We start from the raw sequence: 27,147 nt of genomic DNA, 5'->3' as shown, positions 1-27,147 counted from the left end.
ATGATGGGGTAGGTGTTACCAGTTCAGATTATAGATGGGGAAACTGAGGCCTTGTCAGTACTCCTGGGAGAGGCTGGGCCATCTGGTTGCAGCACTAGCAACTGGAGCAGGTGAGCAGTTAGAAAATGCCTGCTTGGATAGAAGCCCAGTGTCCTCAAGGACTACCCTTTCCGCCCCAGGGGCTCCCTTGTGGCAGATCAGGCAGCTGTCCTAAGGCCAGGGACAGGATGCCACTGATGCAGACCCAGGACACTCCTCCCACCTCCCAGCCCCACCACTGACCTTGCTAACAGGCAGGATGCAGCAGCACAGGGTGCCATGCCACTGAGCCTGCTGGGCAGAGGACAGCTGCGACTTGTCTGACCCCATGAGGCTGCCACACCACGAATGGGCCGATAGGAGGGGGGCCTGGAGGCCGCACTGCTAAGGCGGGAAGAAATGGAGAGAACAAGGGGGCGGGGGGTAATTCCCTCTCTACCGCTACCAGCTGCCTCCAGAATTAGACCACCTGGGTTCGAATCCCAGTCTACCCATCTACCAGCTGTGTGACTTTGGGCCTCAGTTTTCTCATCTGACCAATGGGGAAAGCCCACCTCACAGAGTATCAAGTGAAAATCCTGTGAGCTGGTGCAGTAGAGGCCTCCGAATGCTGTCTGGGGAGGGCTTGACGAGAAGTAGCTGATTTCTTCTCATTCCTTTCCATGGGCAGTCCCTGCCCCTCTGCTTCTAGGACGCCCCTGCTTAGCTTCCAGGTTATGTTTCAGAAACACTGGGCTCTAAATGGGAACCCATTCCTCTAATCATGGTAGGTTCAAGGATGAGGCAACCTGGCTCTCAGCTCCTGGCTTGTTCTGGTCTCAGTGCCTTGGGAGGTGTCTTGAGGGAGGTCTCTCAGCGGGCCCCAAGCTGAGGGAGGGATGGGAGGACAGCCAGCATCACCCAGCAGGGGCTACCAGGGTCCTGCAGCAGATATGCCCACAGCCACAGCCACACCCCGTTCCGGGTACCCTGATGCCCGATAACCCCCCGCCTGCCAAGGGGCAGCCAAGCTCTACTACCCCAGATAGATGCCCACCCTCAGCCTGGGAGAGACAGCAGCCTGGAGCCCCCTCAATGCCCATCCATAGTCCCAGCCTCCCAGCCTGGCCTGGTCGGCAGCCACCACCTGGTACAGCCACTTTCTTCCCTGGGAGAAAGGGTGGGAGAGGACACCGAGGCCTGTGTTGGTGGGCAGCTGCACGTGGTCTTGTCCAGCCAGGTTGTGCCTTTGATGACGGCCTCTCCTGTTCCCCCTCCCCCGCGGCCCCTGTCAGCTCCAAGGTAAGGCTTTGGAATTTCCAGCTTTCGTTCAGGTTCTTGTTCCTTCTGCTCTTCTAGAAACTGAGCTCTGTCTATAGCATGGCTGTTCCTTGGTCTGGGGATGAGAGGGTGGCAGAGAGGGGATATGACACCAGCTCCCAGGCACATGAGGGTGGTCAGGGAACTGCAAAGGGCCTAGACTGGTCTCCAGATGCAGCTGGGGAAAGAGGGGTTCTGGGCCTAGGGGCCTGGCCAAGGCTAGGACGTAGCCCCAGACTCTCTAGGGCATGGGTTGGGTAGTGACGGAAAACACAAGGATAGCAGAAGCTATGGCCAGGCCTACCTGAGGGGCTTCTGGATCCTCTGGGCAGAAGGCATGATGCCAGGTGCCCAGACTCCTGAGCCTCTTAGAGTACACGGGACGGCCAGGCCTGGTGGCCAGCCACCTACCTCCCAGGGCACCTCCACTACAGCAGGGCAAAATACGCATTTTCTATTGCTCTCTAACAGATGACTACCAGTATAGCAGCTTACATAACACAAATTTATTAAATCACAACTCTGTGGGTGGGCTCCGCTGGGTTCTCTGCTTAGGGTGTCACCAGGCTGAAATCAAAGCCTTAGCCTGTCAGGACTCTTATCTGGAGGCCAGGGGAAGAGTTCACCTCCAAGCTTGTTCAGGTGATTGGCTGGGTTTGGTTCCTTGCAGCTGTGGCGCTAAGGGCTCCCTTTCCCTGCTGGCAGTCAGCTGAGGGCTGTCCTCAGCTCCCTGCCACATGACCCCACCATCTTCAGAGCTAGTAATGGAGAATCATCTCCTTGGTGATGAATCCCTCTCCCATGTGAATCCCCCTGACTTCCTCCAGAAAAGAGGGGCACACAGACCAGACCAAGTACCAACTCACTTGCCAGTCTTTGGGTACCCTGGTCAGAGCTGAGAAGAGTAAATATGAGCAGGAAGTAGAGGAAGGGAGTGTGAGACTCCCGGACATACGGGAGGCTCTTGGAGGAGGGTTGACAGCTCCAGTTTGGTGCACCCCAAGGAGGAGGTGGGGGATGGATGGGTGGATGGCCTTTTAGCTTTATCAAGCCTCTGAGCCTGAAGTCAGAAGGGCCAGGGATGAGGAAGGGGATGTGCAGATCCCCAGAGGGACCAGGCAGCTGAGGGACCCCCAGTGTCTGGTTTCAGGCCAGTATCACTGCATCAGAGGCTGAGGCGAGCCTGAATCCAGGGGCTGTAAGTGGCCACATTGGTATAGACACCTGGACGGTTGGGCAGGGCACAGCCCTTGCCCCAGCTCACCACACCCACCAGGACCCAGCGCCCAGACTTCACGCAGGTCAGGGGTCCTCCAGAATCACCCTGTGGGAGGAAGTAGAGTTTAGGTCCCAGCCCTCCAGGGACTTTGAATAACAGTCCCAGGGCTTCAGTCCCTCAGGTGGTGCCTTGGGGTTGGGGTCCAGGACACTGAGCCTGAAAGTGGTTCTAGGGAGGCAGGGTGCTGGCTACAAGGAGCACGAACTCTAAAGGTTCCTGGCAGCTTCTCGCACCTGGCAGGCATCCTTATGGCCCTCGACGTAGCCAGCACACAGACTCCCTGGCAGCACTATGTGCTCGCCACGGGGCACGTTGGTGCCCTTGTGGTATAGGCGGTCACAGGTGTGAGCATCCAGGAGTGGCACCCTTACTCCCTGCAGAGGTCGCCACCCTGGGAGTGGCACTGGAGAAGAAAGCAGACTTCAAAGAGCTGGGAAAGGGTGAGGCGGAAACCAGAGTCTGACCGGCCAGGCCAGGACTCCCTGGGCTGACTGGGAGGACATTTGGGTCCCTGGAGGTCGTGCTGGGTCCTGGATTGGGGCAGTGAGGGAGTTGGGATTCCTGGTCAGAGAGATGAAGAGAGATCGCCTGTCCCTCCCCTGAAGCCCCCGTGCCCCGCCTTCTTGCTCACCTCCCGGGTGGAGGCTGCCCCAGCCAGTGACCCAGCATGGTGTGCCAGGTGGTGTCCGAGTCCCAGGCTCCGGCAGGCAGACGGGCTGGACTCGGGCGCTCAAGGGCACTGGGCGGCGCAGCTGCAGCAGCGCCAGGTCGCCCCGAGCCCCGTCCTCCGAGTAGTCCGGGGGCAGCAGCACCCTCCGCACAGGCGCCAAGAGAGCGCGGGGTGAGGCGGGACCCAGGTGCAGCTCCCCAAGGCGCACGCGGTACTGCGACGGCAGCGCCCTCCTGCGGGACAAGAGCGGAGGTACAGCCGCCCCTCCTCCATCCCGAGGAGGGCCTCAGTCTCCGCCTCCGACTCACTCAGAGCCTGGGGACCACGCCTCCACCAAGTGGTGCCCCGCTTTCCCTGGGCCTGGCTCCCCCAACCCTCTACGCTGAGCCCTCAGAGAGTAGGGGAGTGCCCCTCGTCCGAGCCTGGTCGGCCTACTAACCTCGGGAAGCAGTGTGCCGCCGTCAGCACCCACTGGGGGGCTATGAGCGAGCCCCCGCACACGTGTGCGCCGCGGTGCTGGATGCTCGCCTGCCAAGGCCACTCTCCGTCTCGGGCGTCTCGGCCCCCCACGATTCGACTTGAAACACGAGGCTGCCCGCAGGCTGGGAGAGGACATGGGGGACGCCGAGGGTGGGTAGAGGAGTGGGAGTCTGGAAGGCGGGTGGGGGCGGGGAGACACAGGACCAAGGTTAAGGGGGGGTTGGCACCAGGGCACTCTGAGGCTTCCTTACCTGCAGACGCCAGTGTCCCAGCAGTTCCTGGAGGAGGAAGCAGGAAAGGGACGGGATTAAGGGTTTGGTGTCAGATAACGAGGTGAGCAGGAGGGAGGTCAGAGATTAGGAAGGAGGGTGGAACCCTATATATGTTCCACTGACCCGATGCCAGGCTTTTGTGCAGTCAGTTACCCGGTTAAACCCTCCGCAGAGTACTGTGAGTTGAGGACTTACACCCATTACACAGATGAGCACATCCGGATTTGGAGAGCCCAAGGTCAGTGATAGAACTTGAACACTTGGATCCAGGAGTAGGACACCTTAGAGTGCTCTAGGGGAACCAGGAAAGATGGGACAGATGCAAACCAAAGTTCCTGTGGTCAGCACCCCTCGCCCCTGCCCACCACTCACCCTGGAGCAGTAGGAGTAGGACCTGGAAGTAGGAAGCTCGCCTCATTCTGTCTTCAGGGCTGCGCCAGGTAGGGGTGGTACTGCCTGGGGCTTGCCCTCTGGTTGAAGCCTGCAGAGAGTGGAGAGGAGAGTCCTAGCCTAGGTCACTAGCCCCCAACCCCTACCAGACCCCAGACCCTTTAACCCCTGGTTGGTCCCAGACCTGTCCCTGTGGCCCAGCTCTGCCCTCTGCCCAGACTGCCCCGAAAGATCACCCCTGCCCCCTAAATGCTGCTTGATTTGGGCACCATTGGTGCCATACAAGCCCTGGTGCCCAGCCCCTCCCCCACCACGTATTTCCACCACCTGACAGCTGCTCCTGACCCCCTGGCAGCCCCTAACTCTACTCTCACCCTCCGCAGCTGGTGTCCTCCCTGCTGACTGCCCTGGGGGAGGACCTGGGGGCTTAAAGAGCCAGGGGTGGGTGGGGGCCTGGCCAGGGGATAATTAAGGAGGTCAGGGCGGGGCTGCGGCTTCAGCAGTCCCAGCCTGGAACAAAGATGCTTTGAACAGTGATTTTGAGGTGGCAGGAAAGGGACACCTGGGTTTCTCCAAGGAAGCTTGGCTTGGGCCACAGTGCTGAGAACTGGGGGCAGGAGCCTGGGCCCAGCCTGGCAAAGGCAGGGGTGGAGGTTGGGGGTTGTCGTGGTCAGGCCAGGAAGCTCGGGAGGAACCTTGGCAGCTCATCTCCAAAACCAGTCCTGGCTCTGGGCTTCTATTGTTCTGTCCAGGAGCCCAGTCTCCCATCCCTGGCCATGCATAGCTCCTCCTGGCCTGGGTCTGCAGAGTTTGGGAGCAGGAATGAATGGCTTGTTCAAAGCTGGCCTCTCTCCTCACTTGACCAGAGGTGGGAGCAGACTTGACCTTGGGAAACAGTCTGCTCTTCAGTTTGGGGTGTCCAGACAGCAAGACTGCCAGTCTCTGTTGAGGTGGGGAAATGCTAGGGACAGGGCTCAGTGGTGGTCAGGGTCTGGACTGTGCCCACCTCCTGGAAAGTTCTGGAACCTCCTTCTATCAAGTTGATACTCCTCGAGCAGCCTTCCACTTGGTTCCTCCTCCTGGGGGTCCTTCCTGCCCACCACACTTCCTCCTCAGCCATGTCACCATGTGAATTGACAGGGGATAGAGGCAGTTTGATCTGCATCTGTCTGGGGACTGGGTCTCTGTCGATGTCTTAGCTCAGACAGCCAGAACAGAATACCGCAGACTGGGTGGCTTCAACACAGTTGATTTCTCACAGGTCTGGAGGCTGGAAGTCCAAGGACAGGGTCCTGGCAAGATGGGTTTCATTCTGAGGCCTCTCCTCTTGGCTTGTAGGTGGCTTTCATCTCACTGTGTGATCACATGGCCTCCTGTTTGTGTCTGCCCTGGGTGGGGAGTAGAGGGGGGCTGGCTGGTGTCTCCTCTTAGAAGGACACTAATCCTAGTAGATCAGAGCCCACCCTTATGACTTCATGTAACCTTAATTACCTCCACGAATGGCTTATCTCCAAAAACAGTCAAACTGGGGAGGCGGGTGGTTAAGGCTTCAACATATGAATTTTGGAGAAGACACAGATTCAGTCTCTAGTGGTCCTCAGTGGCCAGAAGAGTGCCCAGCAGAGAGTGGGCACTGAGTATTTGGGAGTGGCTGAAAGGGGCCAGCAGGGCATCAGGCTGGGGGTGAGGGTGAAGGTTACTGATGAGGGGACATAGTGGCGAGCCAGCCGCAGCCCCTCCACACGTAGTGAGGGAAGGCAGCCTCAGGAGCCATTTCTGCAGTGTGACCTCTACTGTCCATGCTCGGTCTCTGGAGCCGGGTTGCGGCCACCCTTCCTCCAGCTCTGAGACCTTGGGGGATTTTCCTCTTCTGTAAAACCCACCTCCTGGCTAATGGTGAAGATTAACTGGGTTCACCTATGCAGAGCTTGGACTCGTGCCTGGCTACTGTGACTGCTACAGAAGGGCTACAGGAATAAAAGCACCCTCTCATCCTTCCCGAAGCTTCTGAGCTTTTGTTTCCTGCATTCAGCTTCCATTAGAGGGCTTGGCAGGAGTGGAGCCAGGTTGGTGGTGTTCCCTTTGGTGCACAGTTGGAGGCAGCTGGAGAGGCTGGTGGGAATGGGAGCGACAAGGGACCCTGGGAACACAGCCATCTCTCGGGACATGGACCGAACATTGAGAGGGGAGTTCGCTGGAAGGCTAGATGCGCTGTTCAGCAGGGGAGCTGGGTCTCTACCTGCTGGGATTTGGGTGAGGCAGGAAGGCTTCAGGACACTTGGGGGCATGGATGAGGAAATAAATTGCCACTGAGAAATTGGCTTAGGGTGGGAGGATCTGGAACTGGCTGAATAATGGACAGTCAAACCTGAGGGGACTAAGAAAGGAACACCTTTCCAGGGGTTCACCAAAAACCATGCCCCTGTCTCAGAATGAGAAACTGAGGCACAGACCCCTGCTGAGCCCCCATACCGTTTAGCCTCACCCTTGAGTCACACTGCAGAAATGGCTCCTGGGCAAATGTCATCTACTTGCCCTTCTCACAACCACCCTTCTTGGGGCCACAGCTGAGTCAGCCCCACCTTTTCTCTGGTGCCAGATCTGCCCCTACTCCCAGAGGTAGGCAATTGGACCAAACTGGGGCCGTCAACCCACCATGTCCCCCAGGTCACAGTGATTGGTCAAGAGGTGACACGTCACTCCAAACCAGCCAATCAGAATTCTTCCCTGGGATTTTTTTTTTTTTTTACCCTGGAGGGGGAGAGAAAACCTCTCAGGGCCCAGGCAGGGGGCAGGCATAGCTGTCCACAGATGAGGACTCTCAGCTGGCCCGAGAGCCTGGAAGCTTCCAGGCTGAGAAAGAGTGTCCTGTGGAGTTGGAGCTCCTCCTTCTAGTCATCCTTGCCTCTGTGGGCTGCCCTTTATCCTTCTAAAGCAACTTCCCTTCACTCACACTAGCTCTAGGGGATTCTGTTGCTTATGACCAAAGGGTTTAAATGCCAAGACTGAAAACAAAAGAACAAAATAATAGTTCAACAAAGGTGGAAAGGACATACACCCACCCCCTCTTAGCTGGCCACCTTGCCTGAGTGTGTATCAGTTTGGCAGTGCCCAGCCCACTGTCTACAGCATAGGACTCATCTCAGACAACCAAGGGCACCCTGTAGACCTGGCAGCAGGAGGAGGTAGGAGGGGGTGTCCTGGGGAGAGCAGGCAGCAGCAGCTTTTCCAGGATGCGGCTGGTGTGCTCGCTGGTGTCACAGCAGATCCTGGGCCCTTTGGGACAGCCACAGCTTGAACCCAAACCACGCTGACCCACTGACCCACTAGGGGTCATCCAAAGCAGCCTGAGGGACAAAGGTGTGGGGGTGAGCCAGGCCACCAGGGTAGGGGGTGTGCTGCAGCACCTGATGGGGGTCCTCCTGAGCCTCTGGATAGGTGGCCCTGCAAGACCCTGTGGGGGACATCTGCCAGGGCGAGCTCAAAGACGTTCCTGTGGATGAGTATGCCACACAAGCACTGGGCCACCAGAGGCTACTCTGCCTGCTGCTGGAGAAGGAGCAGTGACAATCCTGCCAGGTAGCCCTGTAGGGCCAGTGTCACAGGGTGGCTGGTCTGGAGCCAAGCGCTTAATAGGCATTAAATAGCACTGTCCTCCAGTAACATAGGGGACACCAGGGCAGTAAGTGCTCTGCTTGGGGTCAACTCGGAGAGCCTCTGGGGGAGGTGAGCAGGGCCACCTTCAGGTTTTGGCTGCTGGGGAGGGCAAGTGGAAATCTCAAAGCAGGCAAGTCCCACAGGATACTGGGGAGACCCCACCCCCCAGGGATCTGCTGGCTCCTCCGAGTCAGACCTGGACAGGTCCACGTGCTGTAAGAGGTGGACATAGGCCCTTGTGAGCTGGGTGATTTGAGTGACCCTGTCACCTCCCTGAGCCTCAGTTTCCTCACTATGACTAGGGGGAAGGGAAGCTCCAGCCTCACAGGGCTGCCCAGGGGTATGAAGTCCAAGCAGGGTGTCTGGCAGCCTGGGCTGCTCTTGGGGTTGGGAGGCGCAGAGGTGAGGGGGGCACCACTCCCAAGACTCCCTCCCAACCTCTCCACAGTGGGGCGGGGAGCGAGGGCAGATCTAGACCCAACAGAGCCCCTCACGCCTTCCTGCACTCACAGCGCTCGTGGATCTGGTGAAAACGCAGAGCTGCCTGGATAGTTCCGAGGTGCCCGAGTCAGCCCCGCAGGCCTGGCCCCTTGGCTGTGCTGAGGCTGGGTTCTGGGACCCCAACTTGGAAGAGGGGACGGACACTCTGGATGCTGCCCATCCACCCAGGCAACCTTGTGGAGCTTGGAGCCCCCATTCCCCCAGGACAACCCTCAACCTCAGGAAGTCAGGAGAGACGCGGCCTCGCCTAGGTCCTTGTCCTCCTCGGGCGATGCTGAGGCGCGTTCCCGCGGTTTCTCAGGGGCCCCCAGCCAGACTGCACCTCAGGTACCCACAAGGGTAACCTCCATATCTGGGTCTCACTGGTTTCGTCCCTCCTTGCCTCGGTTTGCCCACTCTTCCCTCGGGCTTCTTGGCATCACCTCCCAAATAAACTACCTGCACCCTCGCCTGGTCCCAGGTCAGCCTTTGGGGGACCGTGGCAAGACCAGGAGCGTCTGCATCTGTGTGATGGGGAACAGGGAAGGAGCGCTAGGAGTGCTGGGGTGTTTCCTCACAGCACCCCCACTCCAGCCTCCCTAGCCCCCAGAGACCCTGGTGCTGCTACTGTCCTTCCATAAATGATCTTTCTGATTGAACTAACCTGAGAGGGTTCTGTTGTTTGCAACCCAGACCTATACAGTGCAGATGGGTGGACAATGACTTAGGAGTTAAGGAGTGATCTTGGGGTGGACGGGACCTGGGTGACCATGAGGGTGGCCAGGAAGCCAGCCAGGCCCACAGAAAGTTCTGCAAGGCATCGACTTGAACACGCACATGTGTTTATTACAAAGGAGACAGAAGGGGACCAGAGCCTCGTCCAGCAGGCAGTCCTGCCACAAGGGTGCCCCTAGTCCTGGTTGAATGTACCCAGCGCTGCAGTAACTACTGCACCTGCACGGGTTCAGGTGTGCACAGGCCAGCTACAGGAGTCGGGGAGCCCAGAGCAGAGCAAGGGGCAGCAGCAACTGAGAGGGCTGTGGCCTGGGTGTGCTGTGCGCTGTCACCATCTGGATCCAGTTGAAGTGATTACTGACGTTGGTGTAGACACCAGGCCGGTTGGGCCTACCACAGCCCACTCCCCAGCTCACAATTCCAATCTGAATCCACAGGTCCTTCTTTTCACAGACCAAGGGTCCGCCTGAGTCACCCTGGGGAGCAGTGTGGGTGAGCAAGACCTGGGGTGGGCTAGGAGGGGACCAGTGGAGAGTCTGGAGAGCAGCAGGGGCTGTGGAGCTGGGCAGACTGGGTGCAAATCCCACTCTACCCCCTGGCAGCAAACAAACCTCAGTTTCTGCACCTGCAAAGTGGGGCAATAGTCTCTATCCACTGGATTTCACATAAGGATCAAAGGAGGCACAATGAATATAAAATTGGAAGCTTGTTTTCTTTAGGAATAAACTCTGAGGGTGGATTGGTGGGTCATTGGGGTGGCTCTCAGGCCCATGATTGGGAGATATGGTACCTGGTTTCAGTAAGGCCCTCCCTGGGGCAGGGGCACTCACTTTGCAGGCATCCCTTTTGCCATCCTCAGAGCCAGCACAAATCATGTCATCCTCGCCGTCACTGCGCACATCAGGCTGATGGAACAGATACATACACCTTGATTTGTTTATGACAGAGACCTGTACTTCCTGGAGACTGTGGGGATGTGGTAGACCTGCCAGAGGTTGAGGGTGGGAGAGAGAAAGACAACAACCTTAGCTTGTCTTCTGCCATCTGGGGAAAGGGGGTTATGAAGGGGAGAAGGGTCCCTGGGGCATCCACAGTGCCTGGGGGCTGGGACACTGCCCTTGATTCCTCTGCTCAAGCCAGTCCCCAGCACATCATGGGTGATGAACGATATCACAGAAGGACCCAATGGATGGACAGGCAGTTATAGCTCCTCCCTGAGGCTCAGTTTCCCCATCTGTAGCAGGCAGATGACAGGCCCTAACTGAACCAATGGGGAGAGAACTTGGCTGAAACACACACTGGGGGAGGGGCTGGTGCAGCTGAGCTTGTTTATAATTAATATACTATAGCTGCAGGCTGATATTTCCCAATTCAATGAAAGATACGAATCTACCTACTCAAAAAGCTGGAAAACTCCAAGTAAGATAAACACAATGAGATCCACACCAATATACATTTTCATCAAAATATCAAAGGGCTTTTGCACAGCTAAGGATACCATCAACAAAATGAAAAGACAACCTACAGAATGGGAGAAAATATTTGCAAATGATGTGACTGAAAAGGGACTAACTTCCAAAATACAAACAGCTCATAGACCTTAATATCAAGAAAAAAGCAACCCAATCAAAATATGGGCAGAAGACCTAAATAGACATCTCTCCAAAGAACACATAAAGATGGTCAATAAGCACATGAAAAGATGCTCAACATCACTAGCTGTTAGAGAAATGTAAATCAAAACTACAATGAGATTATCACCCCCCACCAGTGAGAATGGCCATCATCAAAAAGTCTACAAATGATAAATGCTGGAGAGGGTGTGGAGAAAAAGGAACCCTTCTACACTGTTGGTGGGAATGTAAATTGGTGCAGCCACCATGGAGAACGTATGGAGTTTCCTTAAAAAACTAAAAATAGACTTACCACATGATCTAGCAATCCCACTCCTGGGCATACATCTGGAGAAAAATATAACTCAAAAAGACACATGCACCCCAATGTTCATAGCAGCACTATTTATAATAGCCAAGACATGCAAACAACCCAAATGTCCATCAACAGATGACTGGAAAAAGAAAATGTGGTATACATGGATGGACCTGGAGAACATCATTCTAAGTAAAGTAAGCCAGAAAGGGAAAGAAAAATACCATGTGAGATCACTAATATGTGGAATCTAAAAACAAAAACAAAAACAAAAACAAAACTGACACAAATAAACTTATCTACAAAACAGAAACAGACTTAGACACACAGAACAAACTTATGGCGACCAGAGGGTAAAGGGGGTGGGAAGGGCTAAATTGGGAATTCGAAAATTGCATCTCTTGGGGAGTGATGGAAATGTTAGCTATCTTGATTGCGGTAGTGGTTTCAATGGTGTATACATCTATCAGAAGTCATCAAATTGTACATTCGAAATATGTGAGCTTACTGTACAGGAACCATACCACAATAAAGGTGTTAAAAAATATCAAAAGGCAAAGACAAAGGGAGGATCTTGTAAAGAGCAAGAGGGAAGCTATACGTCAAGGATAAGGGATCTTTAACAAGATGAACAGCCAGTTTCTTTTCAGACAGCCTGGAGGCCAAGAGGCAGTGTGACATGTAAAGTGCTAAAAGAATAAAACAATCAATCAAGAATTCTCTATCAGGCAAAACTACCCTTCAAAAAAATGAAGGCGAGATTAAGACATTCCCAGATAATGAAATGCTGACAGGGTTCATCACTGGTAGACCTGCCCTACAAGAAATGGAAGCGGGATTCCTTCAGGCCGAAATGAAAGGACAGTGGCCAGTAACTTAAACCCAGAGGAAGAAATAAAGAATACTGGTAAAAGTAACCATACAGGTAAATGGAAAAGCCAGTATTATTGCAGTTTTGGTTCATAACTTTTTTCCCTATATGATTTAACAGACAAATGCATAAAACAATAATTATAAATCTCTGTTAATGGTCACACAATATATAAAGATGTAAATTGTGACAATAACAACTTAAAGGAGAACAGAGTTGTACAGTAACAGAATTTTTGTATGCTACTGAACTTAAGTTGGCATTAATTCAAAATGGATTGTTATATGTTTAAGTTACTAACTGTAATCTCCAAGGCAATGACTGAGAAAATAACTGAAAAATATACAGAGCAGGAAATGAGAAGGAAACCAATACAGTACACTAATAAAAATCAATTAAACATAAAACAAGGAAATAAGAAACAAAAAAGATATGACATAGGTATATAGATACATGATATGAGCTGTAGATATATCTGTGTCTTCTATTGACGAGATACAGAAAAAAATGGAATGATGGTAGCAGTAAATCCTTCCTTACCAGTAATTAATTTTAATGCAAGTGGACTGAACACTCCAATTAAAAGGCAGAGACTGGCAGAGTGGATTAAAAACAAGAATCCAACTACTGCTGTCTACAAGACAATAATTTTAGATCCAAAGGTACACATAGGTTGAAAGTGTAAAGTTGGAAAAAGGGATTCCATGCAAATAGTAACCAAAAAAGAGCTGAGTTTGCTATACAAATGTCAGACAAAATAGATTTTCAGTCAAAATATGTTACAGGAGTCAAAGAAGGACATTACACATTGATCAGTGTCAAGTCATCAAGAAGATATAATAATGATAAATATCTACAAATCTAACAACCAAGCCCCAATATATATGAAGCAAAATTGATGTAACTGGTGGGAGAAATAGTTCTACAATAACAGTTGGAGACTTCAATAACCCACTTTTAATAACAGAACAACCAGAGAGAAGATCAGTAAGAAAACAGAGGACTTGAACAACACTGTACATCAATTAGACCTAACAGACATATACAGAACAATCCACCTAAACAAGAGCAGAATACACATTCCTCTCAAGTGGATGTGAGACATTCTCCAAGGTAGATGATATATCGGGCCACAAAATAAGCTGCAATAAATTAGACAAGACTGACATCATAGAAAACAGTGGACTGATGTTAGAAATCAGTAACAGAAGGAAAACTGAAAAATTCACAAATATTTGGAAATGAAAGAACATACTCTTAACCAATGGATCAAAGAAGAAATCACAAGGAAAACTGGGAAGTATTTTGAGATGAATGGAAATAAAAACATACCATTCTAAAACTTATGGGATGCAGCAAAAGCAATCCTCACAAGGAAATTTATAGCTGGAAATGCCTATGTTAATACAGAAGAAAAATCTCAAATCAGTCATCTAACTTAGGGAACTAAAAAAGAAGAGCAAACTAACCCCAAAGGTAGAGTAAGGAAGGAAATAATAAAGAGAGGAATGGGGAAAAAATCAAACTAGAGAACAGAAAAATAATAGAGAAAATCAACAAAAGCAAAAGCTGGCTCTTTGAAAGATCAACAAAATTGACAAGGAAAGTGGGGAAATTATTAGTAACTTTATAGAAAAATTAAGGACTATAAGTGAGTACTATGAACAATTATATGCCAACAAATCAGACAACCTAGAGGAAATGGACAAATTCCTAGAAACACATAAAATACCAAAATAGACTCAAGTAGAAACAGAAAATCTGAACAGACACATAAGTAGAGAGATTGAATCAGTAATAAGAAATCTCCCAATGAAGAAAAGCCTTGGGCTAGATGGCTTTAAGTGGTGAATTCTATCAAACATAAGAAGAAAGTACCACCAATCCTTCTTGAACTCTTTCCAAAAACAGAAGAGGAAGGAATACTTCCTAACTCATTCCATCTGGCTGGCATCACTGTGACATCAAAGCCCAGACAAGGACATCACACAAAAAATGAAACTACAGTCCAACATCCTTTATGAATACATATGCAAAAATCCTCAACAAAATACTAGCAAATTGAATCCAGCAGCACATTAAAAGAGTTCTACACCCTGACTGAGTGAGGTTTATTGGATGAGTGCAAGGGGGGTTCAACATATGAAAATCATTTAATATAACATTACTACATACTACATTAACAGAATGAAGGAAGAAAACCACATGGTCATCCTCACTGGTGCAGGAAAAGCATCTGACAAAATCCAATACTCTTTCATCATAACTAGTATATATAAAATAGATAAACAAGAAGTTTCTACTGTATAACACAGGGAACTATATTCAATATCTTATATAAACTATAATAAAAAAGTATTAATATAGGAATACTAATATAATGAAAAAGAACATAGGAAAAAAGAATAACCTATAATGAAAAAGAATACAACAAGGAATATACGTGTGTATATGTATGACTGAAACATTATGTTGTACACCAAAAATTGACACAACATTGTCAACTGAATATACTTCAATTAAAAAAAAGATATAATTAGGAGATGAAAGACCTGTACACAGAAAACTACAAAATATTGCTGAAAGAAATTAAAGAAGACCTAAATAAATGGAAGCATATTCCATGTTTATGGATTGAAGACTTAATATTATTTAGATGACAATACTCTCTCAAGCAATCTACAGTCAATGCCATCCCTATCTAAATTCCAACAGCCTTTTTAGCAGAAATTGACAAGCTGATACTAAAATCTTTACAGAATATCAAGAGATCCCAAATAAAAAAGCAGTATTTGAAAAAGTAGAACAAAGTTGGAGGACCCACACTTCCCGATTTCAAAACACACTTTGAAGCTACAGGAATCAAAAATGAGTTCCTGGCATAAGGATAAACATACAGACCAATGGAACAGAATTGTGATTCTAGAACATAAACCCATTCTTCCTTGGGCAATTGATTTTTGACAAGGGTGCCAAGACAATCCAATGGAGAAGATAACAGTCTCTTCAACAAATGGTGTTGGGATAACTATATATCCAAATGTACAAAATGAAGTTGGACCCCTACCTCACACCATAAACAAAGATCAACTCAAGATGGATCAAAAACATACATATAAGAGCTAAAATCATAAAACTCTTTAAGAAAACATGAGGGTAAATCTTCATGACCTTGAATTTGGTAATGGTTTCTTAAATATGACATCAAAAGCAGCAACAACAAAAATAATCTGAACTTCATCAAAATTAAAATATTGTGTACATCAACAGACACTCTCATGAAAGTGAAAACAGATGTGGTCCATGAGCCTTGGCTCAGTCCTGCATCTGAAGTGCTCTTCCCCAGGGACTGACAACGTGGAGCAACCTTGAGAGAAAGGAGCTATGATCTCTATTTAGAGGAAACTGAAGAGTTAAGTAAGAGCATTCAAAACGCACAACTTTTTGACACCAAAGCCTACCTATTCCACAGAACTTCTGCTAGGTCTTTATTTCAACTTTGAAACTTGTAGCTCTTTGTCCTTTTCCTGGAGATTATCATCTCCTTCATGGCATCAGTTGGCTCTCTACCCATCATGAACCCCATTTAGACCAGCTGGTCTTACTTTGAGCTACAAATCAGAATCACCTGGGAAGCTTTAAAATACTCCAATGTACATGCCACATCCTGGACTAATTAAATCCATGGGGTGAGATCCAGTGAAAAAGGAAGGAAGGAAGGAAGGAAGGAAGGAAGGAAGAAAGAGAAAGGAAGAGAGAGAGAGAAAGAAAGGAAGGAAGGAAGAAGAAAGGAAGAAAGAAAGAGAGAGAAAGAGAGAGAGAAAGGGAGAGAGAGAGAAAGAGAGAGAGCAAGAGAGAAAGAGAGAAAGAGAGAAAGAAGGAGAGAAAGAAAAGGAAAGAAAAGAAGGAAAGGAAGGAAGGAAGGAAGGAAGAAGCCCACAGAATAGAAGAAAATATTTGCAAATCATATATCTCAAAAGGGTCTAGTATCCAGAATATATAAAGAATTATTACAACTCAACAACAAAGACGACTCAAGATAAAAATGGGTAAAGGACTTAAATAGGCATTTCTCCAAGAAAGATGTACAAATGGCCAACAAGCACATGAAATGATGCTCAACATCACTAGTCATTAGAGAAATGCAAATCAAAACCACAGCGAGATACCACTTCACACCCACTAGGGTGGCCAAAGTAAAAAAACTGGGAAATAGCAAATGTTGAGGAGAACAGACAGAAATTGTAACCCTTGTTGTTGATAGGAATGTAAAATGGAGCAGCTGCTGTGGAACATTGTTTGTCGGCTCCTCAAAAAGTTAAACATAGAATTACCATGTGATCCAGGATTGCCCTCCTATATAAACAAAAGAACTGAAAAGAGGTATTCAAGCCAAAATGTGGATAGTAATGCTCGTGGGAGCTCTTTTCACAATACCCAAAATAGAAACAACACAAATGACATCGATGGATAAATGGAGAAACAAACTGTGGTCCAACCACACCACGGACTATTATCCAGCCATGAAAAGGAATAAAGTTTTGATACATACTATAACATGGATAAATCTTGAAAACATTATGCTAAGTGACAAGAAGCCAAACCCAAAAGGGGACATAGTGTACGACTCCATTACATGAAATATCCCGAAGAGGTATCCACAGAGACAAAAAGCTGCTTGGTGGCTGTTAAGGGCTAGAGGGAGAGGGTAATGGGAAGTGACTGCTTATTGGTTATGGGATTTCTACTGTGAGTGATGAGAATGTTTTGGAAGTTGACAGAATTGATGGTTATACATTGTGAATGTACTAAATGCCGTTGAATTATATACTTCAAAATGATTCATTTAATGTTACAGGAATTAAACCTAAAAACAAAAAGGAACAAACTACAGACAAATGCTAAAACAGGAATGAAACTGGAAGATGTGCTGAGGGAGAGAAGCTAGGCACCAAAGACCGCATATTGTATGGTTGCATTTATATGAAGTGTCCAGAGTAGGTAAATCCATAGAGACAGAGAGTAGGTTAGTGGTTGCCAGGGGTTACGACCCTAGGACACCGGGGAGTTGGGAGTAATGGCTAGGAAGCATGGGATTTCATTTTGAAATGATGAAAAGCTTCTGTAATTAGATAATGGTAATGGTTGTACTACTTACTCTGTGAGCCTACTTCTTAAAAAAAACACCAAATTGCATGCTTTAAAAGGATGAATTTTATGGTTTGGGAGTTATATCTCAATTTAAAAAACGATGCCTGATGCCTTTTGGACAGGTCCACCCCCCAAACTCGCATACCCCTGCAGGCTGGGGGTGCAGGCCTGGGTCAGCTGGCCTCCCTCTCAACTCTGCTACTGGCTCACGTCTCCAGAAGGGTGTGGGTGCTGAGTGTGGGTCCAGACAGCCCTATTCTTTAAGGGGGGAATGAGTGGAAAGCAGGTGAGAGGAGAAGGCTGAAGACGGGGTGCAGAGGTGCCCACAGCAAGGTGGGGGTAGCTGCAGCTGGTATGGCTGGGACAAGGGATGAAGGAAAATGTTCCCCTTCCCCACCCGTCTGTCCCCAGCCTCACTCTTCTTCTCTCTGATGTACCCCCAGCCAGTCACCCAGCAGTCATTCCGGTTCTTGAACTCGGAGGAGGAGGTCAGGACACAGATGGGCTGAATGTGCTTATTATAGGTGACGGAGGTGGCCAGCCTCAGCAGGGCAATGTCGTTGACTGAAGACACCTTGAAGTAAGGGTTTACAATAATATCCCGCACCCTGTAACGATGGAAGTAGGCCCATATGTTCCATAACGATGGCTTGGAAGTCAGCACACCAAACTGGACCGTCCACTTCGAGGGATTCTGGTCCCTGGTGGGGGTGGGGAGCAGTCAGGGGTCCTCAGAGGGACCATGGGCCACCTGAGTGCCCTGGGGCTGCTCCCTGAAGGGAAAGGGCCAGGGCTGCTGCGGGGCTCCCCCTGGACCATTAGCAGGTCTTTCTACCCACCAGAGTCCAGGGCAGAAATGGTGAGGGCCCAGAGAGCCTCCAGCAAAGTCCCATGACCTGGGGACTTGGGGGAGAGCTGGAAGTGGGGGAAGGAGGGTGCCTCTTCTGCCAGCTCACCAGGCCAGGTACTCAACCACCTGGCACCTCCCACAGCCCTCCTCAGAAAGGAGGCACCACAGCAGGATGGACTCTAAACAGCTTCCATAGTGACCATCCCCACAGGCCAGGCTCTGTGTCCAGCACTGACTCACCTCCCCTCACTCCTCCCACCCCGGGGCTCACCTCCACTGGGAGGTGGGATGAGGAAGGTGGAGGCTGGTGGCGCCATTCGGGGAGAAGTGAAAGACAGAAAGAAAAGAACAAGACGCACAAATGTGCATGGGAATGTTCTGGAAGAACATTCTGGAAGAAACTGCACAGGGTTTCCTCCAGGAGCACCAACGGGGACCTTGTGGGTGTAATCGGCTGCAGCCCGGCCTGGGGCTCACCAGCACACCCGGCCCGCATCCAGTGCGATGTGCGGGCAGATCCCCGGGTGCAGACCCAGAGCCCGGGGTCAGCGGGCCGCCTGCCCCCAAACTCACTTTCGGAAGCAGTGCGCGGCCGAGAGCACCCAGCGGCGGTTGAGCAGGCTCCCTCCGCAGTGGTGGCTGCCCCAGACGCGCAGGCTGGCCTGCCACGGCCAGCGCCCCAGCTCCGCGTCCTTTCCGCCCACTATCCGTGGCTGGATGCTCTGTTTGCCGCAAGGCCCTGGGATGGACAGACGGACACGGGGCTGAGCTGCAGAAGGCGGGTCCACCTTGCCCACCCTCAGCCACCGGGGTGCGCGAAGGGAACGGACTCCCTGGGGAACCGCGTGTCCTGGGCTCGCGCAGCAGAGGAAGACAGGGACGCCGGGGACCCGCCCCACGTGGGCCGCAGGTGCCCGCCCCTCCCCCAGGGGCCCATCAGTTACATGTGAGCAACGACGAGTTCTGGAAACCTGAGGCGGGGGAGAGAGGAAAAGATGAGGCGCCCTTCAAGCTCCGGTCCAGGTGCCCTGAACAGAGAAGCGCGCCTCCTGGAGGCCTTACCTGGAAGCAGCAGTTCCTCATCCTGCAACGCTGGGTGGGGAAAGTGGGGGTAAGAGAGAAGGTGAGCTCCCTTCGGTCTCCACGCGCCCCGTCCTCCCCCATCACCCCTAGTTGCGCCGGCAGCCCCCGCCTGAGCTCACCCTGCCTCCCGACTTCAATCTGCACCAACAGCTGCGCCAGCAGCAGCGCCCCGACCCGCGCGTCCATGGCCTCTTCTCTCGCCGCTTAGCGCCCCCTCTGCTTCCGCCTGCTCCGGTGCCGGGCTGGGGCGCCCCCTGGGGGAGAGGGAGCCACGGGAACCCTGGCCCTCGCCTTACCCCAGGTTGACCTGTCTGGTTCAAGGGCTGTTGGGGAACGTGGGACCTCACATGCCCCAGCTTTGAGCTTCTGCTGGGGCTGGGTCCCCTAGCTACATATCAGGAACCAGAGCACCCAAACAATCCCTGTAACGCTGGGGTCCTGGCTACCCTCTCTGCTGCCCTCTTTTCTACCCACTCCTTCCTTCAGGAAGGACCAAGGACCTGGCTCACAGACAGGACTCCCATGACAGCAAATGTTTAACAAGTCCTCACTGAGTGCTGATTGGAGGTTTAGCACTGTGTCACTTGCTGTTAAAAGTTATGATCCTTCATAGGACCCACATCATAAAGGCAGGCCTGATTTTGACCATCTGGAGGACTTTTAGCCTCTGTGTCTGCCTGCTGCCTGGGGAACAAGCCCCACCTAACTCCATAGAGCCTACAGGCAGCTTCCCTTCCTGGCAGGCAATGCTGCAGGGTACCAAAGTCACCAAGGTGGCTCTTAGTCATAGACGTGAACAGACAACAAACTGGGGTCCACAAGAGCACCCTCAGAGTCAATGATTCATTAGGATTCACAGAACTCAGAAAAGCTGTTGTGTTCATGGTTATGTGTCTTTACAGCAAATGAATAACATCAGTGAAATGTAAAAGGTGCAGAGGAGAGTCTGGGGGAGATCAGGTGCAAGCTTCCAGCTGCTTTCTCCCAGGGGAGCCAGGGGGACAGTGCTTAATTTTTCCAGCAACCACGTGTGACAACACTCATGAAGGTCTGCCAATCAGGGAAGCTCACCTGAGCCTTGGTGTCTGGAGTTTGGAGATTTCATCGCCTAGGCATGGAGTGCCTATGTAACTGACCTTAGTTCTCAGCCCCTCCAGAGGTCCAGCTGATATGTGTGGCCCAACACCCTGCCATATATCACATCATTAGCATCAACTAACTATCTGGAGTGGCCCAAAAATCCAGATCTACAAAGACAGTCTTCAGGCAGGACTTTTCAAGGGCTCAGAGGTTATTTCATAGGAGACAGTCAAGGACCAGTCCTTTCCTGTTCTGTGAAGGGTTTGAACATCCTAGGCCTGTTCATTTAACCTTTTACTTTGCAACAACCAAGGATGAAGAAATGTTTGCAGAAAACCTGCACATGCATCAGAAGGATCTGTTTGAATAAACTGAATTGACTCCAGAGAAAACTGAGATAATACATGGAACAGCAGACCACCAGGAAATTTCTAACTGGTTTCCTGTTTATAAATATTAAATAAAAGCTGTTTATAAGCTTTAAATAAGAATTAGACTATAAAGTGAGAACCAAGAAAAAAAATACAAAAACAAACAAACAAAAAGGACTATACTTTGGAAGACCAATTGGAGAACAAGAAAGTGTTCGGAAATTCAAACTATTGCTGAGGTAAAACATTTCAGCCAAAAGGCAGAATAATAACATGGATATAGATAAAAAATGAATTGGCGCACTTGATAAAATAGGGAAGCCTGGTCAGAATTTGGAGCAAGGGGGAGGGTATAGCTTAAGTGGTAAAGCTCATGCATGCATGAGGTCCTGGATTCAATCCCCAGTACCTCCTCTAAAATAAATAAATAAATAAACCTAATTCCTCCCAACCCCTGCAAAAAAAAAAAAAAAAAAAAAAAAAAAAGAACAAACGTTTAAAAGGGGTAGATTCCATAAGAGAAAAATGTAGAAATGTGGAACAATATTCAAGGTTGGTTCTTGTCTTATCCATTTCCCATAATAAAAAAAGGTTTTACATAAAATAAAACAAGAGGTTGAGAAATGATGAAGACCAGGCCAGGCTACGGAATCCCCATTAGCAGATCCTTAGAAAGGCACGTACCTGTCGGCCAGGTACCTGTCTCCAGCACAGGGAGTTCTCCTAGCTTACGAGAGTCAGAAGAGGAAGGCGCATCTCCTCCCCCCTGTACATTCCTAACATAGGCAGAAACATGCTCACAGGATGCGATGAGCACATTTGGAAAAGAGGATCGTGCCAAATGCTTTGCTGGGTGTTCTAAGGAGCACTTGATGACAGCGATGATAAGGACTGTCGGGATGTCTTCTAATCAGATTTACTGGGAAATGTGTGGGCTCTTACATAATTCTGATAATCTAGGACTTCTCAAACATAATTTCTGGGACCATACAACAACAAAATCTCAAGCAGGCCGGATGTGCCTTTATCCCCATAAGGTATTAGTGAATCTTATGAAATTTCTGTTTCTTTGACAATCACAAAAATCCATAATACTGTTAGTGGAAGGACTTTACTATCTTCCAAGGATTCCAGCAAGTATATTGCAGTAGGGACCAAGCATAAGGAGGTTAAGAAATTTAACATTTGTAATTTCTTTCTAAATGTCTTCATTTCTTTTTAAAATTTTTATTTATTGAAATTTTTTTGGGCGGGGAGGTAATTAGGTTTACTTATTTGTTTATTTTTAGAGGAGGTACTGGGGATTGAACCTAAGACCCTGTGTATGCTCAGCATACACTCTACCACCTGAGCTATACCCTCCCCACTTCTTTCCTTTAAAAAAAATAGATTTGTTTATTTTTTAAATGGAGGTACTGGGGATTGAACCTAAAACCTCGTGCATGCTAACCACGCACTCTACTACTAAGCTATCCCCGCCCCTGCTCTTTTGTTTTTCAATTGTAGTATAGTCAGTTTACAATGTTGTGTTAATTTCTGGTGCACAACGTAGTGATTCAGTTATACATGTGTATATATTCCTTTTCATATTCTTTTCATTATAGGCTATTACAAGGTATTGTATATATTTCCCTGTGCTATATAGTAGCACCTTGCTGTTAAATACCTTCTTTTTATTTCTTTTTGATTGATGAATATATGTGGGAAAATTGCAAAAAGATGAAAGTGGCCGTGGATGATCACATATCAGATAACCTCAGATAAAAGGACCCAAGGCTCACAGTCTTAAGAATGAGATACAGGGGTATTTTACATTGATAAAAGTTACAAGCCGCTAAAAAGATGTAAGAGGCATTAGCCTTTCTGCACCAACAACAGAGTTTTGAATGATCTAAAGCAAAAAATGTCCTAAATACTCAAGAAACTAATAGGTCCACATTTTTCTTCTCAGAAATCAAGAGGAAAAAAGCAATAATAGAGTATTGGAGTATTCACTGAGCATGATTTTTGACCTAAGTCAAACATTTGGGGCTGCTCTGAGACCCAATGTGCCCTCCAAGGGTAAAGAGCTCCTCGAGGGGGAGCTGCCCAGACACTAGGTTGATGCAGGGGCATTGAGACGGATGGGTACTTTTTGAGAAGTGGAAGAAACTTAGGAATCGGAAAAGCCTCCCACATTCATTCTCCCCGCCAAGCCCAAGGCTGGGCAGCTCTCCTTTCTTGCTCATACAACCTCTGTAAGGCCCCTGATCCAGAGGGCTGGGGCCACAGATACAGGCCAGGCAGGGATGCTGGGCATAGGGTCAGGGATGCTGCCATTTGTGGTCAGGGAAGGATAGCAGGGCATCAGATTTGCAGGTTGAGAATCCCGTGTCTCCTTCAGCGGCTCCACCTTCAGTCCCCTGGCTGGGCACACGGGAGAGTGTTGGGGAGACAGACCCAGCCCTGGCCCTCCCATTGTCCACATTCCAAGAAATAATTCATTTCCCCAAAACCTAAAGCTCCCACATCAGAACGTCCTTTGGGAACCCAAGCCTCAAGTCCACTGCTCACTAGCTGGGAGGACTTTGGACAGGTGGCATCACCTCCCAAGCCTGTTTCATGCCCACTGAACAGAGCAAGTAATGGGCGCCTTGCAGGGTTGCCTCGAGGATTAAACAGGGTGCTTGTCATTGCTGGCAGGGGCTCAGCTCAAAAAAAGGCGATTTGTAATGTTAGGACCTATGAGCCAAGATCATCCTTAGGCCCTGCCCATGGGATCTTGGCACAGCCTTCACCATCCCCTGACCTCCCACCCCCAGGGACCAGCTGCTGCCTGCCTACTTCATGCTGCTGGGCTCCATCTCCTCCTACTCCCAGGCCAACAAGCCCCAGGGACTCCGAGCCCTGGTCCAGTTCATCACCCACCTGAGCTTTTTGGAAGAGTGGGGCACTGGGGACATCGCCCTGCTGCAGCTGGCCTTACTTGTCACTTTCAGCGACCTTATTCTTCCAGTCTGCCTTTCCAAACCCAGAGACCCTCTGGATCACCACACCTGGTACTGGGCCACCAGCTGGGGGAATATCAGAACAGGTCTAGGTAAGGACGCCCAGAGTTGGCAGGGTAGGTGAGGGGGTGACCCAGTGGGGGCCAGTCCTGACCCTCTGTAGGGCCAGCTGCATCTGCCACCACCCTCATACAGGACAGACGTGGAGTCTGCAAACACTGGTACGGCCACAGCAGGGGGAGCCACTGAAACACTGCCATGCCAGCTCGGCAGCAGCCTGCCACCCAACACCCTCCCTCAGTCTCCCAGTCTGTCCTTCCTGTGACCAAAGGATTAATGCCAAGCCCAGCAGAGGGCTCCGGGATGCTGGTCCAGTCTGGGGTCCAGACAATTCTGATGGGCCAGCGCCTGTACCAATAACACACTTAGAGTATTCGCATATTACCCCTGTCATCACAGGGTGGGTCCAGAGCCTGGCTGCTAGGCCTCAGACCTGGCCAGGTGACCTCCACCATCTTAACCAGGTCATGGTTTCCTCCTCCGGCAAGTGGAAATCTCAAGGTCCAGCCTCATGGGGTTAATGTGGGTTACGTGGAATGTGCATTTCCCATACTCCCAACAGGGCTGGGCAAGAGTGAACTCTTAACATATGTCAGCAACTATATCATTGTCATCATCATCACGTTTGTAATATCACCTCGTATTCGTCTCTGGGGGCTGCTGGAACAAATGACCACAAACTGGGTGGCTTAAAACAACAGAAATGTACACTCTCACGGTGCAAGAGGCTACAAATCTGACACCAAGATGTTAGGAGGGCCGTGTTCCCTCTGAAGGCTTCAGGGGAGGATCCTTCCTGCCTCTTCCAGCTTCTGGTGGCTCCTGGCAATGCTCGGTGTTCCTTGGCTGGTGACTGTATCACTGTGATCTCCGCCCTTTCACATAGTCTTCCCCATGTGTCTCTCTTGTGTCTCCCTTTCTGTCTCTCATAAGGATACTCTCACTGTAATCCATTATGACATCATCTTAACTAATCACATCTGCAAAGCCCCTGTTTCCACAGAAGGTCACATTGTGAGGTTCCAGGCAGACGTGGATTTTTGAGGGGCACTATTTGACTCGCTTTTGAGCTGTGCTTTGGAGAGCCAAGAAGAGTAGGGTCATTGGCTGGACCACTGACTAGTCCACAGCCAGAGAGGGGCCCTGAAACCAGGTCCTGGTTCTTGCCCCACACCCCACTCTGTGTCCATCCCTACCCACCGCCCTGGCACTGGGAGGGCGGCTGAGTCCCAGGGTGCCTCCACACCTCTGTGTGCTCTGCCAGTGGGAGGAAGGGAACAGGTCTTCCTAGCTTTTTTTTGTTTTTGATGTAGGTACCGGGGAGGTACCGGGGATTGAACCCATGACCACGCTCATGCTAAGCAAGCGCTCTACCACTGAGCTGTACCCTGTCCACCCCACCCCAAGCTGCCTTGGCATGTTCCTCTGGGCTTGGTGAGCACAAACTCAGGGCCCTGTTCCCTGGGAAGTAGGGGAGCCACATGCAGAAATGGCTTCTTGCTATCAGTCCACCTGAATGTGAGCAAGTAGGGACCAGCAGGATGAGAGCCAGGAGGTGACCGCCTCCCCTCTGAGCTCTTCTCTCTGCTTCCCAAGAATCCCTCCACCCTTCACCCTGAAGGTGCTCCATCTGCCCTTTACTGATGTCCAGACTTGGGACACCTATACCACAAGTATGTCAGCATCCCCAGCCAGGAGCCCAACATCCTTCAGGACCAGAAGGACATCTGTGGGGTGAGCCAGCACCTCTGGTGGGCCCCCAGGGCAGAGATGGCAACACTGTTTTAAATACAATCGTCAATTCAAAAAGAAAAAAAAATGTTCCTGGAAATTGTCCCCCTTTCAAATATCCTATAAATCTTATCAAATGTGAAATTCCTGCAAATGTGCTTAAGCAAACTGTGACCATATCCCTATCCCTGAAGCTTTTCCTTTTGGGCCAGAAATCTCTTTTCTTTCCAGAAAAACAAACACTTGGATCCTTTGAACCAATTTTCCTGAAGAGTGGGTCACTTCTAAGCTGGGTTGATCTCGTCTTTCCTTGTTGGCTCTTACAAGTAAAGCATGCTTTATCTCACATCACCTCTTAGTGCTGCTTCATGTCAGATTTTTTTTCCATCAAAAACAAAGCCAAGAACCTTAGCCACACAGAAGCGCTCCTCTGAGCTCCTACTGGGAAATACACAGTGATTTAGAGACTAGAGGTCTCCTACTGTGCTGTGTATCCCATCTGCTTGCGATTTTGCTCCTAATTCCCCTGGTCAGTACGCCAAGGACACTTCACCCCCTGCAGCTCACCTGTCACTTTCCAGAGCTTTCTCCACAAAGCCCTGTCCCTGGTACATAGCTCACCTGAACCTGGGCACCCCTCCCTCGAGCCTTCTCTGGACACACATGTCCCTGTCACTGCTGTCTGTCTCCAGGGTCATATCCTGATGGCCAGCCAGCGTGGGAGGCACCTCCAGGTCCCTGGACCTAGTTGGGCTGAGGGGCAGCTCGGTGAGGAGCAGCCATGCAAGGAGGATGGGGGCTGTGGCTGTGGAGGGCCACCCCTAGACTGGATGTTAGAGCGTGCTGCTGAGTCCATGGCCGACCCTGCAGGAAAGGAGCCTGAGCTTGGTCTCCAGGATCATCCAGCATCTGGAATACAGCTGCAGGCTGAACACCAGGGACATCACTGCAGTCACCACACACACCAGGCTCCATACACTCCTGTGTCCAACATGCGAGCCAGGATGCCATGCTAGGGAATCAGCTGGGACATACCGGGGAGGAGTGAGAGCCCCCTCCCTCTACCCTTACCTGGATGACCCTCTCCCCCATGGATGTGAACTCCAACTGCTGTTGCCCACCGTCCCCAGGAAGCTTTTCCTGCGGGGATCCAGTGGAGTGGTAGCCAGCTGTGACAGTGTGGATGAGGGAGGGAGAGGAGGACATGCTAGCCCGTCATCTACCTGGGGGGCCCTGGTGACCTCTGAGGGCTTTCCCGAGACTTGCAGACCCTGCCTCTTGATTCCAAAGAGCTGACAGCCACCTAGGGGTATCGAGGGGCAACCTGGTGAAGTCCATGCTCAGGGACACTCCTTGCCACTGGCCTCGTCCTGATGCCCCCTCCACAGTCTTCCTCCTGGGCCAGGAGACCTGCAGCTGCCTCTCTGATGGTGACCACTGGAACCTCCTGAGCCAGAGTCCCTTCCCCTTCCCATCCTCTCCAGGGATGCTCTGCCAACAGCATCCCTGCATCCTTCCTTTTTCTCCTTCATTTTCCCTCCTGGTGCCTTCCTTCCTTTTGTCCTCCATCAGCCCTTCAGTTCCACAAACATTCACCAGGTGTGTCACACACAGCCCTTGCAGGCAGCTGACAGCTACACACACAAATGACCAAACAAGATCCTTTTGGATATTGCTAAGTTCTAGGAAGAAAATGCAACAGGTCAGTGAGAAAGACAGTCAATGGGGGCATA

At 50.3% G+C, this 27,147-nt stretch overlaps 2 protein-coding genes across 7 annotated transcripts; both read right to left on the bottom strand.

The window, feature by feature from the left end:
• Positions 1-1,822: 1,822 nt before the first annotated feature.
• On the bottom strand, positions 1,823-5,772 carry PRSS33 (serine protease 33). Of its 2 annotated transcripts, none has more exons than XM_015239109.3 (7): positions 5,689-5,772; positions 4,412-4,520; positions 4,019-4,045; positions 3,727-3,889; positions 3,249-3,520; positions 2,851-3,020; positions 1,823-2,662 (listed from the first exon to the last, which is right to left on the bottom strand). In XM_015239109.3, the coding sequence occupies exons 2-7, from the start codon at positions 4,455-4,457 to the stop codon at positions 2,504-2,506; spliced, it is 837 nt and encodes a 278-aa protein (XP_015094595.2). In that variant the 5' UTR covers positions 4,458-4,520; positions 5,689-5,772; the 3' UTR covers positions 1,823-2,503. The 2 variants fall into 2 exon arrangements, with proteins under 2 accessions (XP_015094595.2, XP_072798592.1); XM_072942491.1 differs by lacking the exon at positions 5,689-5,772 and adding an exon at positions 5,436-5,594.
• LOC140687054 (testisin-like) lies at positions 5,689-19,777 on the bottom strand. Of its 5 annotated transcripts, none has more exons than XM_072942495.1 (7): positions 19,305-19,774; positions 19,165-19,194; positions 19,047-19,073; positions 18,676-18,841; positions 17,670-17,953; positions 10,132-10,286; positions 5,689-5,817 (listed from the first exon to the last, which is right to left on the bottom strand). In XM_072942495.1, exons 1-7 carry the CDS (start codon positions 19,369-19,371, stop codon positions 5,791-5,793), a joined length of 756 nt encoding a protein of 251 aa, XP_072798596.1. In that variant the 5' UTR covers positions 19,372-19,774; the 3' UTR covers positions 5,689-5,790. The 5 variants fall into 5 exon arrangements, with proteins under 5 accessions (XP_072798596.1, XP_072798594.1, XP_072798593.1 ...); XM_072942493.1 differs by lacking the exon at positions 5,689-5,817 and adding an exon at positions 9,387-9,777 and having other exon boundaries at positions 17,670-17,860; positions 19,305-19,773; XM_072942492.1 differs by lacking the exon at positions 5,689-5,817 and adding an exon at positions 9,387-9,777 and having other exon boundaries at positions 19,305-19,772.
• Positions 19,778-27,147: the final 7,370 nt, after the last annotated feature.

The sequence above is a fragment of the Vicugna pacos genome, chromosome 18 (genome assembly GCF_048564905.1).
Source record: "Vicugna pacos chromosome 18, VicPac4, whole genome shotgun sequence".
Lineage (NCBI taxonomy): Eukaryota > Metazoa > Chordata > Mammalia > Artiodactyla > Camelidae > Vicugna > Vicugna pacos.
The sequence above is the reverse complement of the archived record's forward strand: the minus strand, read 5'-3'. Positions and strand labels throughout refer to the sequence as shown.